Source organism: Rousettus aegyptiacus, unplaced genomic scaffold (genome assembly GCF_014176215.1).
Source record: "Rousettus aegyptiacus isolate mRouAeg1 unplaced genomic scaffold, mRouAeg1.p scaffold_m13_p_9, whole genome shotgun sequence".
NCBI lineage: Eukaryota > Metazoa > Chordata > Mammalia > Chiroptera > Pteropodidae > Rousettus > Rousettus aegyptiacus.
In genome coordinates this window covers 105,339,373-105,357,771 of record NW_023416312.1, presented here as the reverse complement: position 1 = coordinate 105,357,771, position 18,399 = coordinate 105,339,373, and the positions used below count along the sequence as shown (strand labels likewise).

The 18,399-nt window shown below is 49.5% G+C and overlaps 1 protein-coding gene across 1 annotated transcript in view; it reads right to left on the bottom strand.

Annotated features, from left to right (window-relative positions):
• Positions 1-3,890: 3,890 nt before the first annotated feature.
• Positions 3,891-18,399, bottom strand: part of PIN4 (peptidylprolyl cis/trans isomerase, NIMA-interacting 4) — a 42,328-nt gene continuing 27,819 nt past the window's right edge. The window contains exon 4 of the mRNA XM_036226852.1: positions 3,891-3,980. Within this exon, the coding sequence (XP_036082745.1) occupies positions 3,891-3,980 (90 nt within the window). The remainder of the gene's footprint in view (positions 3,981-18,399) is intronic.

Genomic DNA, 18,399 nt, shown 5'->3' with positions numbered 1-18,399 from the left:
ATCTTACTTTATAACAGGACACGTGGGTTGGAGTTTCGGGCAGGCTCAGGTGTCCTGTGATGTAGGTCTCCCGGGCTGGGTTTGGGTGCCGTGGGTGGGGAGAGCTCCCTGGACTTGGCAGAGGGTGAGCAGCAGCCCAGTGAGAGCACCCCTGACGTGGCCAGGAGGACACCTAACCCTCAAGTCCTCTTGGCTTAAAAAAAATCCAGTGCACTCCTTTCTCTAGTCTCTCCTGCTCCTGCGGTTCTCAACTCTGTCCTCGGGACTCTGCAAAACAAACATGGAGAAAATTAACTGGTCCTGCTTGCCTGACCGAGTAGGGTCGGGTCAGGCTCACCTGCCAGTCTTGAGGTGCCCCTGCTGCGCGTGGCCAGCTCTTACACCTGCTCTCCACCTGCAGCCGCGGGTGCTCTCCGGGAGTCCGCATCCCTGCACCTTGTTTCCATCACCCTGCACAGTGGTTCTTGCCAGAAACCAGAACCACCTTTGCCTCGCAGCCGGGCTTCTCCACCTCCAGGCTATCGGGCCAGATAACTTGCGGGTGGCTGTTGCCTGTATCATGGAGGGTTGAATAGCATCCCCCACATCCCTGCCCCTCCCCAGTAGACCTCACAGCATGCCCTCCCTCCAGCTTTGCCCACTTGTGATAACCAAAACATTCCTGATACCACCAGACACCCCTGAGGAGCGCAGCTCCCTGTTAAGCATCGCCCTGTGGATGCTGCTGGATCTCGCCACCAGCTCCACGCAGACCCCCAAATGTACTAAATCGACCCAGTGTGACAAGTTTGGGGGCACACTTTTAGACATCTTCCACCTGGGCATGGTGAACCTGTGTAAAGTCATTTTGCACATCAAACCGGGCGCGCCTGCTGGTCCCTGGTGCCCAGGCCTGTGGCTCGGGGCAGCACCTCCACCCTCAGCTGGGTCCTGCAGCAGCATGCTGGTCTGAGAGAACAGAGCAGTGTCCACAGCTGTCAGCCAAAAGGCAGGTCCAGGAGCCACCGCAGCCCAGGTGACTTAGGCAGTAGGCGTGTCTGTGGGAATTGGGCCCAGCCAAACAAAGCTGGCGGGAGGGGGGTGCCAGATGCACACACAGCACATTACTAAGTGTCAGTTCAGCAGATGATGGAAATGATTTGAATTTCAGCTAAGGAACCAAAGCAAATGGGAACGAGAAGCCTCCAAGTTGGTCGCTTTCCTAGATGCCCGTTGGCTGGCCATCTCGCACAGCTGGGGAATTGGTGTTTGGCCGCCGTCTCCTCAACATCGGCAGAATTTTTTACAACAGATTTGCTTTGGTTTTGTATTTGTTAAATAAACTAGCACAGCCTTTTATTTTATTTTATTTTATTGGCAACTAGCCCCCATGTGGGAAAGATCGCCATCCTAACACCAAGTCGAATCGGGGGGGACTGAGCCAAAGCTCCCTGTGTCATCACAGTAAGCTACAAGTTTCCAAGTAAAATGGTTATGTCTTCATAGGGCTTTTTAAGGCTTACAACTTGATTCATCAAGTCTTAACAGCTAGAAGGGACCTTCCAGGCAGTCTCAGCGGGGACACGTGGCTTCGGTTCACGTCCGTTTTGCCTTTAGGGGCTAGAGCAGCACAGCTCCGAATGACAAGCAGAATACCAATGTGAGGCCTTGCGCAGTGCTTCACAGTTCACAGGAGTCATCTTGAGCTTTTAAATATCCAAATCCTTTGCTCTTATTGCTAAGCCAAATATTACAGAGAGAGCGATGCCCATCGTGCTGCCCCCTGACCTATGCCTGTCAGTTCTCACCAAGCCTTCCCCGTCTTGTGTCGTGACAAATTCCTTCTCACCACTTAGGCCGAACACTGGACATGGCCTTGATTCGTCTCCCTTTCCTCATGGTCCACACGTAATTCTATTAGAAACTCCTGTTGGCTCTACCTTCAAAATATAGGCAGAGTCCATATTTGGTGATATTGAGAGATGATGGAGTTTTTTGGTATTATAATTACAGAGTCCTTGTCTTGATACACAGAAGAAACGAGAAGCGGTCTGGAAGTGGCTTGAGAATCTAGTGGGTGCGCGGGCTTCAGTACACTTGTCACATTTGTCATTTTGAACATTTTTAATAATAAACGTACTAAGAAACAGTACAGTGTCTGCCCTTCCTCCCAAATAGTATTGGACCACTTCTCGTCACCTGCCTTGCTGCCACACGAAGTCCTACGAGGTCCCGACTATCTGGCCTCTGACCTCATCTACTCCCTACCCCCAGCTCCATCTGTTCCAGCCATACTGGCTTGCTCTTTCTAGAACATGAGAGGCACTCTGCTGTCTTAGCACCTAGCACTGACTACTTTTTAATATATGTAGTTTATGTTATGAACATTTTCAAATATACAGAAAAGTCAAGAGTACAGTGATCTGTGTAGACACCGGCTAGATTCAATAATTGCTTTATTTCTCTAGATAGGCATGTACACACATTCTGAACCCTTTGAAAGTAAATTGCGGACGTGACCTTGAGTTTCCTGGTGCCAAGAGATGGCAAGCGCTGGCTCGGGCTCCACCTAAGGAGTTAACTTCCTTCCATGTTACCTGGGGCATAAACTAGATCCCAAGACAGACGTTATCTTTTCAGGTAGGAATTTTCCATCCTGAATCCAATCCACACATCTGCCCCAGGTGGTTGGTCTTGGAAAATTCCTCGAATCCAAAGATCAGGCCTAAAGCCCAAAGAAAGGATGAAAAATGCAAAGGTTTGATAAACTCAGGCAGGAGTTGTAGGTTGATTTTCTCTACCACTGACTTCTGAGTGTGCTACCCTCAGCGGCATAGCTAATAGTAACAGAGTAGAATAATTAAGAAGTGATGAGTTTTTAGTGTTTAGTTATGCCCTTTGTAGTTAATAGAATTTACTTAATTGTGAGTTTATATATTAATTTTTTAAAAATATTTTAAATATTTATGTATTTTGACATTTTTCATAACGCCTTATTTTAACAAGTGGCTCAGAGAATTCCTGAAAAATGAACACTTGGCTCTCGTGAGCTGGTAGGCGGCAATGCCAGCATGGCACTATGTGCCACACTATAAACCCAGCACCTGCCAGTCCTCCCCAGTGTGGTCCTAAGCCGTTCTCGGTAGGACAGCAGAGCAGCCCCCGACTCCGATGTCCCTCTTTGCCACGACTACTTTCTTGGACATCAAAGCCACATAGTACCTGCCACCTGCACACCTCCTCTTTGATGGTCCCCAGAGGAGCCCACCCTTTTCCTCTCCCTCCCACCCCACAGTGCTTCTATTCTGATAGGCCCTGGTTTTGTTTTAGGGCCTCAGATTTACCCTGTTCCCGTCGCTGTTCACATTCTTTGGACAAGTTTTTTTTCCAGGAACTCTTTTATCCCCCATCCCCCTGCTTGCCCCTTCCCCTAACCTCTTTTCTAGATGATTCTCACCCATTATTTAGGTCTAAGCTGAGACGTTCCTTCCTCCGGGAAAGCTCTGGGAATGCTTGGGGCCCACAGCACACCATGTCTCTGTTATTCCCGTCATAGACTTTCCCACGCTGTATTAAAATTGTCTGTCGACCTGTCTGTGTCCCCCAGGTCTGTAGGGCTAATCTTGCTCGATGCTATATTACCAGTTACTGACTGACACATCGTGGGTGCCGAACAAATGAATGAGAGGTACAGCTCACGGTTCCCCTCAAACGCGGCCCTCTATATGTCTTGTCTCCTCGCCGGTCCCCAAACACATCTTCTACTTTTTCACTTCCCCAAAAGAAAAAAAAAAGCCGTAGTTTTTGCTTGTGCTTGAGGGGACAAGGTCAGAAAATGTCACCTTCTGAAATTGGAACTAATAGAATCAACATTGAATAGACGAGATCAGCCATCTGCAAAATAATCCACTTTAAGGGTTGTTTTGTAAATGTGGTACCAATGAGACAAGGGTGCTTCTCGGGTCTCTATGGTGACCAGCATGTTGCCACAGGCTGGGAATCTGCCAAATATAAAGAAAGCGATAATGCCAATCAATCGTAACTGGATTGCTGGAGATAATGCTGTATGAGCAGGAGGGCCCTTGTCTACACATTTACCGCGTTTGATCGTCATCAGGTGTGACGTGCAGCCCCCTGCAGTTTACAAAGCGCCTCCATGGGCCACCGCGGCATTTAAAGATGGCAAAAATGAAGTCGAGGGAGTTGAATAGGCTTGGCTTAAACCCTCCACACCCACACTTTTCACTAAGCCCACAGGGAGTGAGGCGGTTGTGAGCCCAAGGACAGAAATGCCTCCAGGGCGAAGAAAGTTGTGGCACGACCAGGTGGCCAGCCCTGCCGCTTTGGGTCAGGCCGGGTCTGTGCTCAGTGAGCAGCTTTCGCTGTGATGGGGTTCGGCTCAGGCGCGGGGTGGGGGCGAGGCCTGCTGCCAGGCCCGTCTCCCGCTCATTCAGCAGTGTCGAGCGCCTGGGATATAGTGATGAATAAGACACAGAGTTCCTTGCCAAGATGACGGCCTAATTCCAGGAGTCTGACAAGGAAACAAGTATAAATATGGTGCGATAGAGGCTCTGAGAAGGGAAGCATAGGCGATCGGGGGGCCTGTGGAAGAGGCATCTTCAGTGCCCCGGGGGACGCCCCAGGAAGGCTTCCCAGAGAGGTCCATGCCTGAGCCTATACGGAAGGGGCTAAGCAATCAGAGGACGGGGAGAGAACTTTCTAGGGAGAGAGAATAGAAAAGTTGGGGGGCAAGACTGTGTGGCAAGGGAATAGAGAGTCGGGCATTGGGCGAGAGAATCATCAAGTCCAAACGAATGTAGTAATAACGTAATACAATACAGCGAGATCCATGATGTTTTTTAATCACAGTAATTCGTCACTCGTTGATTAAGACGATGATAATTTATATGGCAGGCACCGATAACTTTATAATCAATCGTAAGCTCTAACATGCAGTGAATGACGAACAGTGACCTATGAGGAGATGCAGCCATTATGAAAAACAGTTTGGAGGTTCCTCGAAACGTTAAAAAGAGATCTTCCTTATCACCCAGCAATCCCACTTCTGGGTACTCATCCAAAGAAATCTAAAACACTAATTTGAAAAGATCTATGCACTACTATGTTCACTGCAGCATTATTTACGATAGCCAAGATATGGAAGCAACCTAAGTGCCCATCAGTAGGTGATCGGATAGAGAAGAGGCGATACATTTATGCAATGGAATATTACTCGGCCATAAAAAGAATGAAATCTTATCATTTGCTATGACACGGATGGACCTAGAGAGTATTACCCTGAGTGAGATAAGTCAGAGAGAGCCAGATGCCGTATGCTTTCGATTTTACGTGGAATCTCAGGAACAAAAGAAACAAACAAAACAAAAACAGAGTGATAGATACAGAGAACAAAGTGATTGGCGGATGGGAGGCAGGTCGGGGGGCCGGGTGAAAAAGGAGAAGGGATTGAAAAATATGAATTGCAAGTTACAAAATAGTCATGGGGATGTAGAGTACAGGATAGAGAATATAATCAATAATATTGTAATAACTACATATGGTGTCAGGTGGCTACAAATAGTGACAAAATAGTCATGGGGATGCGAAGTACAGCATGAGGAATACGGTCAGTACAATTATAATAATAACTGTATCTGGTGTCAGATGGGGACTAGACTAATCCGGGGGATCACTTCATCAATTATATCAATGCTCAAGCATTTATATACTGTACATGTGAAACTAAAAAACAAAACAAAACAGAACTGAAAACCTCCACCAACATTCACTAGCCGTTTGACACTGGACCACCGAATCCGCCTCCATGATTCGCAGCTCGCCCATCTGCGAAACGGGGATACAACTTGTACCAAGCTCACGGGGTTTGTTGTGAGGCCGAAATGAAATAGAACTTTCCCCTGGTAGGTAGGAAAGTCTGTTGAGTGTTTGCAGATCCTGGCCGACGAGAATGTGTCTGACTCGTTACAGTTTCCAAATCCACATTCTCCAGGACCCGATTGCTTCATAAAAATGCTTAGGGTATTCAGAAAGCAGGAACAACAACAAAAGTGTTTGGGAAAAGAAGATAATACTTGATTTTTCCAAGGACTCCATCAAAGTAGTCATCACAGGAAAAAGCCTGACTTGGTTGGACTTTCTTCCCCGTTTTACAGCTTGGTATAATTTCTAGTCTGACTCACCTAATGAGAGCGGTGCTATTGAGTGTGTAGCGCGGGCGGAGGGTCGAGGTAGACTCCGCATCTTTTCAGTACTTAGAGCTTCTGAGTCATAGTGTCAGATAATCCCATTTCAGCCTCTCATCAAGCCTGTGAAGGAGGTGTCATTATGTCCTTCTTTGTAGAGGTGGAAAATAAAGCTCAGAGAGGTCAAGAACACAGCTCGGTAGGGACAGGCTGGGTGGGAACCCAGGCAGGGTGCTGTCAGAGTGTCCCTTGGGGGGGGCTGGTGTTCCTGGTTCTGGGGGTGGGGTTCGTCGCCTGGGCCTCCTGCTTTCAGGGGAGGGGAATTCACAATATTACAACGGTGGGGGCGGGGGGAGTCAGGGGACCTGGTGACAGGGCCAGACTGGCTGATTCGGGCCAGAGGCAAAGACGGCTCTTGAGGCCTTTTGGAAAGTCCCCTTCCTTGGGGACCATATGCTCACACTCAGTGTGTGTATGGCTGGGGGTGGGGGGTGCTGTGTTGGCCAGTGGCCAAGCCAGATGTTATTCGTGTGACCGCACATAGCACAGAGCTCAGTAACCCCTCACCGTACTGGGCATTTGTGCACTGTAGTTACAACCAGCTCCATCCCGTAACTGAGAAGGTTTCCAAGGTCCTCAGGGCCCAGGCAGAGCCAGGGAGGCGGGACATTGGCCTCCCATCCCCTCCATCCCCCCTCTGGGGCCCTGCTCCTTGCACAGGACTCGCTTTCCCTGTAGTCCCGCAGCCTTTCCCCCTGCAGGACCTCCGAGGCCTGCCTGGCCACTGGCTTTGTCCCCCAACCACGCGTCTGCCTAACAAAGCCCCACAGGTTGTTGACGGTCCCCTCCAATATTCAGCCCTGCTGTGACTTCAGCTTCCGCAGAAAGGGCTAGGGGGACAAGGAGGTAAGTACCCAGACAGCGCCTCTCTGTGCCTGCGAGCTTCCACGGGTGAGGACAGCCCAGGCCAGAGATGGAAAGCAACTTGCTCCAGGCCACACAGCTGAGAACGGCAGGGCTGTAGCTCATTGGAATTCCCGAGTCCCTATGAACTTGAACCCTCTCCAGTTCGTACCATGCCGTCTGTCCCAAGATACGTCCTCCTTGATCACCTTTGACCCCTCTAATTTCATCTCGCCTCATATCCAATCCATCAGCAAACCCTGTTGATGCCGCCTTTGAAATATATCCAGAATCCAACACTTGTCACCATCTCTCCAGGTGTCACTGTGTAGTCTAAGCTCCCATCACCTTTCACCTGAATGAGTGCAATGGTACTGTAACTGCTCCTTGGAGTACCCCGGACTACTACATGTCTCTTCTCCATCCGTCAACCGTGCATTGCCTGTCATGTCACTTGTCCTTATGTTGGCCCGTGTGAACTGCGGGCGGTCCCCGGCTCTTTCCTAGCACTTTGTCCCCCGAGCGCTCTGCTCTGGCCTTCGTATGTCCTGTTTCTCCTGCCTGGAACATTCTTGGAGATCCGCGTGGCTTGCTGCCTCGCTTCTTCCAAGCCTTGATTCAGATGTGAGACTTTCGCCATCTCCCTGTCCCACCGACACCAGTTATTCCCAGTTTCCTGCTGGAGTCGAGTCTCTTGTGTGCACTTATCACCAACTGTGATGATTCATTTTGTGTCAGCTTGACCGAGCCACGAGGTGGCTGGGTATTTGGTTAAACATCCCTTCTGGTTGTGTTTCTGGGTGAGAGTGATATTTGAATCCATAGATGGAAAAGAGCAAATCGTCCCCCGCCACCTCCCATCCACCCCCCACCGTGTGGGCAGACGTCGCCCAGTACGTTGAAGGCCTGAGCACGATGGCAGGTGGGGTGAGAAGGAAATCTGTCTGTCTGTCTGTCTGTCTGTCTGTCGTGGAGCGTCACACTCAGGCTGCAACTTACAGCATCAGCCGTCCTGGGCCCCGCTATCCGAAAGGCCTTAAAGCGAAGAAGCATTTCCCTTAGGAAGCATCTTGCTAACAAATGCCGAAAAGAAAGAGGGGAGGGCAAAGATGCCCTCAGAGCCGTCAGCTGTGGCGGCCTCCTGCGGGGGTTTGAGTGTGGTTCCGGGGAGGGGGCTGGGCGGGCTCCCACTCAGGGTAAAAAAGGCCGAATGTCCTTTTTGCTTTTCGCCTTTTTTTCCAAACGCGAAAAGCCTTTTTGGATTTCCTCCAGTTAGCGAGGATAAGTACTAACATGGGTCTTTTCTAGAAGCAAAGTAGCAGAAGGCTGATTTTTGCAAAGCACAGGATACCCGGATTGTCCGCTCATGTTTTGGACTTTGCGGTCAAAGGTGCGTGAGCCACTTCCTTAGAGTAAATCTCTTTCTGTGTGTGTTCCTCTGGAGAGCCAGGCAAATATACTAGCTAACTGTGCTTGTGGTAATTCCTAAAAAAAAAAATCTGTCTTCATGAACTTCAGTGCTGTATCCTGAAGCACCATGCCTGGCATATACTAGGTACTTAAATACAGGTTGAATGAATGATGGCCCTTCTAATTGTACATCGTTTGAGTGTCCTGGGGTTTTTTGCCTCCCAGGACTCTGTGCCCCTCCACCGGCAGACCTGGCAGAGTGCCTGCTACGTGTTGAATGAACTGCCTCACTACGATCCATCCAGAGGGACATTGGAGTATGCAGAACGACACAGGGCAGAGCGCTCCTGAGCACCCGCTTGGGGAGGAGCACGTCTCTGCTGTCCCCAAGCCCCAACGGCGGGCGAGGACGGCCTGGGCGGGGAAGGGCGGAAGGCGGATATCTGGGGCTGGTAATTGTTGCGAGTAAATTGGAAGTGGCTTTGCACAGGGCTGAGTCTCACACAGGTCGATTTGTATGCTTCCTGGGCACTTGTGACACTCCAGAAATGCCATGGCAACGGGCCTGGCGCCGCCGGGCTCCCTGACGGCGGGAGATAACGCGGGGGGTGGGGAGCGGGGGACGGGCGAGCTCGCACCGAGGCGGCGGGCAGGGCGAGGGCACCGCGCGGCAGGGAGCCGCTGCCTGGCGGCCGCCACCTCTCCGAGCCTCGGGTCCCCCGTCGGCAGCTCGGCAGTAACAACCCGCACGCAGGCTGTTGTCGGGCCGGCATGAGATAATGGCTCCAACAGTTTGCAGGACGGTAAACCGAGCGCTGCCTGTTAGCAGCGTGACTACCCTGCTTCGCGGTTTTGTCTTCTTCCCACTTCCCCCCGCCTTCCTGCCGCCCCCCTGCCCGCCTCGCCCCCGCCCCAGCCAGTTCCTGCCAGATTCGCCGCTGCGGGAGCCCGCGCCTGCTGGCATCCTTTGTGCGGTGCAGAAAGCAGGGCCCCGGGAACACCTTTCAGCGACGAGGCCCGCAGAGACACCGCCAGCTCATCCCGCGGGGCCAAGCCACTGATTAAACTGTATTCACTCTGCTTTTCGGCCATTCACATCGGCTGGGACGAGGCCAGCTGGAATTAGTGACAAATTTGAAGCAGAGAATATTGACAAAGAAAGGCCATTTTATTGCCTGCGGTGACACGCGATCGTTCCAAGGAGTGTTTCCAAGGAGAGTTTAGGTCGTGAATAGATAAGACTTTTTTTTTTTTTTTGCTAATTATTTGGATAGACGCAAACCTCAAGTCCTTAAAATCAGTTTTATTCCCTTCCTTCCCCGATCACCTCCCCTCTTTCTAAATCTCGCATTCTGACCATGAGAAGGCCTTGAAAACAAGAAAGCACTATCAAACTATTCATTCATTGCAGATATTTTCAAAGCACTTATTAAGCACCAGGACTATTGTGGGCCTTGGAGCTACAGACATGCAGCTGGTGTTCAGGGGAGGAGCGCACACTTCTAAATCTAAAGGACACAAGCAGGATGAGAGGGGTGGGCGGGTACGTCAGGAAAGGTCTCACCGGAGACACTGCTGAGATCCGAACAGTGAGAAGGAGCCAGCCATGGTACGATGTCACAGAAAAGTGCTCCTGGCGGAAGGAATAGCAAATGCAAAGAGCCTGTGGTAGAAATTGTCCTGGTTGTCCGTAGAGGAGAAAAAAAGCCAATGTGCTTGACGTAAAATGAACAAACAGGGTGAGATTTGCATGGGCCGGGTCCCTGGGGACTTGGAAGCCACGGTACAGAGTTTGGATAGTATTTATTTCCACTGCATTGTGAGCACATTGAAAGGTCTTAAGCAAACGTGGGATGTATTCTGGTTTACATATTTTAAAAAAATGATTGGCTGCTGTTTGAAGAATGTATTCGATTTTCCTAGTCAGCAAAATGGACTGAGTGACAAGAACAAGGGTAGAAAAGCCACTGGTAAATGCCAGCTGGCTGAGGCTTGGGTGCTGGCAGTCAGGTGGGCAGAGATGGAGACACCCAGGATTTCTTTTGGAGCTAGATCCCGCAGGGTTTGGTGGTGCATTGGCTGGCAGACAGAGAAGAAACGACGTTTCGAGTTTCTGGGTTTGGGGCGTGAGTAGCTGGGTGGATGGTGGTGGCATTTATAGAAATGGCGAAGACTGTGGCAGAGCTTGATATAGGAGGCTGGGGCTCAAGCGAGAGACCTGCATCGAAGAAACACTCTCGACAGCCTTACTAGTCAGCTGAGTTGTTAGGATTCTCGGAGACTGGTTCGAAGCTAACTGTAGGCCCAAACGGCAATGTGGGGAGAGACCAGTGTCAATCTCTGCCTCCGAAACAACACCCTTGCCCTCCGCCCCGGACCTGTGTCAGTGAACACTCACTCCCAGGAGACATGCCAAATAAAACTGCGAGGTACGATGGCGCTGTAAGTTTCCATGAAAATGAAGAAAGACACATATGCTTTGACTGAACAATTGAGAAATTACCCTACGGATTTGCTCACATATACTCACAAAAATGCATGTCCCGGGGATACTTGCAGCTGGTGGTGTTTGTAATGACAAGAGGCTGGAGACAAATATCCATCAATGGGGGACTGGTCAAATACCACAGACTCTTACAATGGAATATACGCAGCCATTAAAACCGAGGAAGCTCTTGATTTTTAAAAATCGACATGAAATCACCATTAACATTACATTCACTGTTTCAAGCATTTTAAGTGGAAATTTTAGTGTCTTTACGTTTTGAAAGGAAATGTCCTCCAAGGCATATTGGTAAATACTCACCCTCAGTCACCTGTTCCCACCTGTCTACCTCTGCTGCTGAAAGTCGGAGGGACCTTTTCTGATGAGCACCTTTGCCAAGTGTCGGTGACACGGGAGGCTGTCGCTAGGGCAAGGTGGTGGAAATGTTAATCACTGCTTCTTGGAGCAGATGCACGAAGATTTAAAAAACGCCCTTGCCCAGGCTGCACCTCTGGAAATTTTGATTTAATTAGGTGAGGGTGAGGCCTGGGCACGATTTATTTTTAAATCGAGGTATCATTTACACACAGTAAAATCCATAGGTCTTAAGCGCATAGTTCAATGAAGTGTGAGAATTGTGGGTGCCTGCGTAGCCGCAGCCCCAGTGAAAACAGACCATTCCCACCACCGCACGCGATGCCCACACCCTGCCTCAGATTCGTTCTGATTGTTCTTCAGCTGCGTGTAAACGGAACAAAGCAGCGTGTGACGTTGAGGTCGGCGCCTTCACTCAGCAGAATGCCTTTGACACTCATCCAAAGCCCATTTCCTGAAGTTTTTGTACCAATTTGCACTCCCATCAGCAAAACGCGAGATTTCCAGTGGCTCCGCGTCCTCGCTAGTACTTTGTATTGTCTGTCTTTCTAATTGTCACCATTCTCACGGGTGCATAGTGGTATCTCATCATGGTTTTAAATTGCACTTTCCTAATGACTAAGTCTGTTGATCCTGTTTTCATGCGATTATCAGCCACTGACATATCCCCTCTCATGAAGCGTCTGTTCAGTCTTTGGCCATATTTTTGGGTTGTTATTTTATTGATTTGTAGGGGCTCCTTATATATTCTGGATACTAATCCTTTGTCAGATACGTGTATTGCAAATGTAATTATTGTTTAAAACATCCCCAGTGACTCCGACATGACTCTGGGTTGAGAACTCCTGGTTCACTTCAGAGCAGTCCTGGAGGCCCCGGAAGGCTGGCTCTTCACTCCACGCGAATGTCCTGGCTGTGGGGATTTTAGGGCTGAGGGGTGCCGTGTGCTCTTCCTCCTGTGGATCTCTCTGGCTTTGGACAGATCCCTTCAACTGGAAGGTTCTCTCAGCCTGTGACGTGAGCCCTTAGGTAATTCTTTCCTTGTCTCCACCCTAAAATTTTTCACGTGTGCGACTTGGCCTTATTGATCCATTCCTACCACCTGGAGATGGCGTGTGTCAAAGAGACAAAGACCTGTTTTCTCTTGGATGGAGCAAGTTATGTCCTAGGCATGGAAGGAGTGTGACTCCTCCCAGCCATTGTCCTCAGGCTGCCCTACGTGCTCACTGAAAGGAAGAATCGTTTTCCAGCAGCCTCAGCAACTATTCGCCAAGAGGCTGGGGAGTTGATGGCCCAGTGGTGGTCTCTGCGTGACGGAGCCTTGGCTCCTGCCGCTGGTAAAGGAGAACAGCACCTCCTCTCTCGTTAGGGAGGAAGTGCCCGGCAGAAAGCAGGTGTTCACCAAGCCAGCGGTTCCCTCTACAGGGCAGCCGGGAAGGCTTGGGCACGGGAGCCGTGCCGCTGGCCAGTGGGAGGCACTCCCTGCGTGGGGACTTGCCACGCCCTCGGTATGCTGCGTGTCATATATCTGCCCCTTCCCGCCACAGCTTCGGAGGCCCACATTGGCCCTGATCCTATGCTGTGTTGTCCTCACCCTGCCTTTCTTGGCTAATTTGAACAGAGCATCCCACGAGAGTGCCTAGATTCTTCAAGCTCAGAGCAGATGGCTGGGAAGCCAATTCTCCAGGACACACAGTTCCTGACTCAGATCTGGGCAGGGGGCCAAGGCCTTCAAAGAGCCGTGAAAAATGTAACCCTCATCCTTTCTCGAGAACTTGGAGTCTTTACTGACTATTTTAGTGTCAAAGAGGAAGAGAAAAGGATCACAAAGGTTAAGATCAGGTGCCCCTGGGAGTCCCTTCCTGGGCTGGTACCAGGCAGGAGACTCGACTCCATTCTTTGGGAGAGGTGCCCACGTGGCGTAGGAAGGGTTTATCTGCTGCTACAGGAGGAGGGTGAGGAAGCTGAGGAAGGACTCGTAGGGAACTCCCAGAAATGCCCTTGACCTGGGAAATAGGGGGTAAAGGGCATCCAGAGAGTCCACCAACACTAGGCACTGGCTGGAGCCTGTCCATCTCACGGCCAAGCACAGGTGGCTTTGTCCCAGCACAAGATTGGGGAGTGTCCCACTGCTGGGTGTAACTCAGATTTCTCTGAGCTATTTCCAGGTCTGTCTTGAGGCAGGTCCAAGAGAAAGACAGGAGCATTGCTGGGAAGAGGAGTGGCTGGGATGGGTATGCTTGGACCTTTCCCCTTCTCTGATTCCTGGTCCCCATTACTGCTTTCGATGTAGCAATCCCACCCACACCCTCATTCTCTCCATCCTGGTGCCCATTGCTCCCATTTAGGATTAGTACATTGATAAATCCATCCATCCATCCATCCATCCACCCATCCATCTGATAAATCGTTACTTATCAGCTACTATATGTAGGCACCATGCTAAGCTCTGTAAAGCTGCAATTGTGAAAAAGAGAGCTCTGTCCTTCACAGGGCTCACATGATCATGGGGGAGCCATATAGGTTACCAAAGAGCCAAATTCCATGGATAAAGTCCGCTGATAACGGCGGGGAGTGTCACATTGTATCGCAGAGGACAACTGTTGGCAAGAATTATAGAAGATCCCCCCGAAAAAGGGAGACGTGAGCTGAGAGCAGAGGAGTCAACGAGAGAGATAATGGGACACATAGGAAGGGAAGAAAGTCCACGCAGAGGAAACAGCAAGCAAGAGGGCCGAGGGCCACAATCTGGATAAGAAATGGTTCAGACTGAGGAGACTGGCGTGTGTGTGCCCGTGCGCATGTGTAAGGCCAAGAAGAAATGAGGAGGCAAGTCTTGATTTTGAGGGAGAGGAGGAGGCTTTGAAGGGTTTAGACACAGCCATGACATGACCAGATGGGTGTTTCTGAAAGATCACTCTGGTGGCTGGGTGCAGAGACAGTGGAAAGCAGGCACGAATAAAAGCAGAAAGTCGAGAGGCGAGAGATGATGGCGGCGTAGACCAGAATGGAGGCAGAGGAGATGGGAAGAAGTGTTTGGGGTTGGGGGGGAGGTATTAAGGATGTATTTCCCGGGCCTGCCAGACTGTCTCATTACATGCTCTCCGAACTCCCTGGAGTTTTCCTTGTGTGCCCTCATCACGGCTTGTAATTTTCCACAAGCTTGTGGGATTATCATTTCAAGTTAACACCTTTGCCCTGCCGTAAACGCCTTGACAGCAAGGACTTGTCTGTCTGCTCTGCTCGCCGCTGTCCCCCCACAGTCAGATCCTTGCCAGTCCATCATCTTGTAGAGGCTCAACAGATATTTCTTAAATAAAGGAATAAGTGAATGGGTGAATGCATCCCTCTCTCTATCTCAATAGGACTTACTGGCAGATTGGGAAGATGCCTCCCAGTTTCTGACTTGAATAATTGCGGGGGGAGGCGGCAGTGCTGCTCACGGACATGGGGAATATCGAGGGAACAAGTCCATGGTTTTGTCCTGCCTTGGTGCCGCTTCAGCCTAAACCTTGGGAGGCAGGTTTAGAAAGCAGTTATCGAAGACTGTGCAATTTAATGCAAAGACCCTGCAGATAATCGTAACTCTTGGCTCCCTGCTTCCCTCAGGCCCTGTCATCTCCACAGCATCTTGGGACGACTATTAGTTTCCAGTAAGATTTTGTCCAACCCCGGGGGCCAGGCCACCTGCCATTCTTAGGAAATTTGGTTTCTAGCTCCCTCTGCTGGCAGAGCTGGAGATGACGCATGGCTGGTTGCCGAGCAGAACGCAGCGCCCTACCCACTGCTTCCTGAGACAGACCCTCTCATCTCAAAAGAGGGGATGAAGACCTCAGCCCCCAGTCCCCTTTTCTACCTCCTAAAAATCCTCACCCTCTTTAGAGCCCTAGCTATAAATGAGGGGAGCCCAATTAGGTATACGGGGATCGAATTAAATTCTTGCTACTTCTAAATCACTTTCTTCTCTTTTCTGCTCCAAACCCACTCTTGACCTCCTTGCCTGCGAAGATTTCATTTGGTTACTTATAACTATCTCCAAAAACGCTCTCCCCTATCTTAGTCCCCAAGAGCAGCGTTTCGGTGACACCCAGTTGGCCTCCATCCTGAGAGGCAGGGAGGCGGCGGGCTGGGCTGGAAAGAGTGCTGGGCGAGGGAGTGGAGGGGCGAGACACCTACGTTTGAGTCCTGTTTCTGCCACTGATTCAGGGTGTCACCTTCGACCAGTCACTTCCTTCTTTCCCACTGACAAGCCCCTCGCTTGTGACACTGAACTGGACTCCAGAAAACCATTCCAAGTCTAAGGTTCTAACCTTTTTGGTTCTTCCCACATTGACCTCTCTTCTGCCTCAGGACCTTTGGCCATGCTTCTCCCCCTGCCTGAAATGCTCTTCCCTTCCCTTTTTTTTTTTGTTTAGTTAACTGTTTCTTATCTTTCCTCTCTCAGCTCAAATGCTACTTCCTCAGAGAACCTTTTCCCCAGGCCTGCCGGACTGAGTCAGGTACCTCATCCTATCCTCTCAGCAAAAAAGGGATAATGGTAATATACTAAAAGCCTTCTCAGAACTCCCTGGAGTTTTCCTTGTGTGTCCCCATCCCGGTTTGTGATTTTCCACACTCAGATCCTTGCCTGTCCATCATCTTGTAGAGGCTCAACAGATATTTATTAAATAAAGGAATAAGTAAATGGGTGAATGAATCCCTCTCTTCACCCATCATTTGCTTCCTATATCTAACTAGCAGATTCTTTAGAAGCAAAAAGTCAAAGCCAGGATGCCTGGGTTTGGACCCCAGCTTTAACTCACAAGCTGTGTAAACTTGTGTAACTTATTCAGTCCTTCTGTATGTCTCTTTATCTATAAAGGGAGGGTAATAATAATACACAGTACTTAACAAGGTCGTTGTGAGGATATATGTAAAGTGCGCGGAACAAGGCCTGGCATTCAAGGGCTACATTAGCAATAGCTATTATTCTTATTCTGCCTCATCCATCTCTCCATTTACCCATTCCCAACTCCCCCGTAAGACCTCATTATCTTATTTCCGGTCTATGAGTGTGGGTGACTCAGTGTAATTTGCAGAATAGATAGCAAAGGTTTTTTAAATTTGTTATTATGGAAAATTTCAAACATGAAGAGAAGTAGAGAGAAGAGGATAATGAACCTCTGTTACGAGCTTCAACAATTATCAACATTTTGCCAATCTATGTTCGTCTGTTCCCCCCTCATTTTTCTCCCTACTGGAGTATTTTAATGTAAATCCTAAATGTCATATTTTATCTGAAAATACTCCATTATGTATCTCTAGCAGATAAGGACTTAAAAAAATACAATACCATACTGCACTTAAAAAATTAACAGTAATTAGGGCAGGCTTTTCAAATCCCATCCCTTTGAGAGAAGCTGGGGGATGGAAGCCTCACTTCAGGGCAAATGTGAAGTGAGAAACAGCCAGGAGAGTTATTCTAAGTAAAAGTGCGTTGGACGGGGTCCGACAACACAAATGGGATATAGTAGTAGCTATAATTTCGATTCTCTTTTATTCTCTCCATTTATCCACTCTAAATCTCCTCCCACTTCTCTCTTATTTCCGGTCTGCAGATGCGTGTAACCATTTATTTACAAAGGGGGACTAGGAGCCCAGGGTGGTGAGTTTCTTGGGTCATTGGTGGCCCAGGGTGGGGTGGGGACTCCAGGGGGCTCTGAAGAGGGTCCAGAGGAAGCAAGCACTGTGGGCTGTGGGAAGAGAAAGAGAGCGGGAGGAGTTAGTGGGTTTAAAGAAGTGGGAAGTATGAAAATGGCATCCAAGGAAAATCCAGCAGCCTAAAGGCAGACAAGCAAGAGGTTGGTTCTTTCTTCCTAGTGATCAGGGCCTTTGGCAGCCAGGAGCAGGGAGGCGATAGCCCTGCTCCCGAGGGAGTTCCTTTCAGCTTTTCTCCACAGCCCGCAGATGGGCAGCTGTGTAAGACAGCGATCAGGGCTCTGCTCTGCTTCATTTTGAGTAGTCAACAGTTCCAAGGATGTAAGTGATGACGGCGGATCCTGAGCCAAAGCGCAACTAAAGATGGGCGACTCAAGATGAAGATTACCATGCTCCCATCTCTCTTTCCTTTCCTGTGGCATTCTCCCCACCAGCCCTTCTTCTCAGCACCCTCATCCTTTGGGCGCCCATGGCACCTGCGCACTCGACCTGCCCCAATCCCAACTTGCCGCCAGGAGAAGTGACTGCAGCGGGGTCAGCGAGCGCCTTCAAAGTGGCCTCCAACCACCTCATCAACCTTATTCTCCGTCGCTTCTCCCTTCTTTCCAGCACGCGATAAATGAGCACAGATTTGCGTCCATATAGAACTGGTATTTAATTCTGGCTCTGCCACTTCCCACCCAGCTCTGGAACATTAGGCAAAGTCACTTTATTTGTCTGAGCCTCAGTTTCTATGTCTGAAAAATGGGGATAATGGCAATATACTAAAAGGCCTCTTGAGAGAGGGCCTAAAGCCATATATAAACATATAACTTAAGGTCATACAAACCAGGAAAATAACCCATCTTCCCTAACAGTCTTTAATGCCTAATGGTCTGTGAAATTTCCAAAAGGTTAAAACTCTCTGGACAGATGGTATGCATATGACTGGGCCAATAGGTGACTTTTCAAATACTGAATGTTAATTAGTGCCTTAATTAATCTTAATGTCCATGTTCTTAGTAGTATAGGAACAAGGTCAATTTTTGTCTCACAACCACCTTAGCAATGCTGAAACAAGCCATGAAACTCAATCTCCAGGTTCCCAAATCCCTGAGCTCTGTCTTGAAAAACATGACTGCATCTCAGTTGCAGAAATGGTGACCATAACCACTGTGCTACTCATTTCTTAAACGAGAGCTTCGGCTTTGGTTCTTAAAGACCCTTCTTCAATGTGAGTTTAAGTTACAGGGACTATGATCCCCAAGGTATTTGAATTCAAAGCTTGCTCAGTGCCAGGCGTTGGCAAGCAAGGAAGGGAGGCTATTTGGGGTGCAGGCTGTGGAGGAGGTCTCTAGTGGCTAGTAA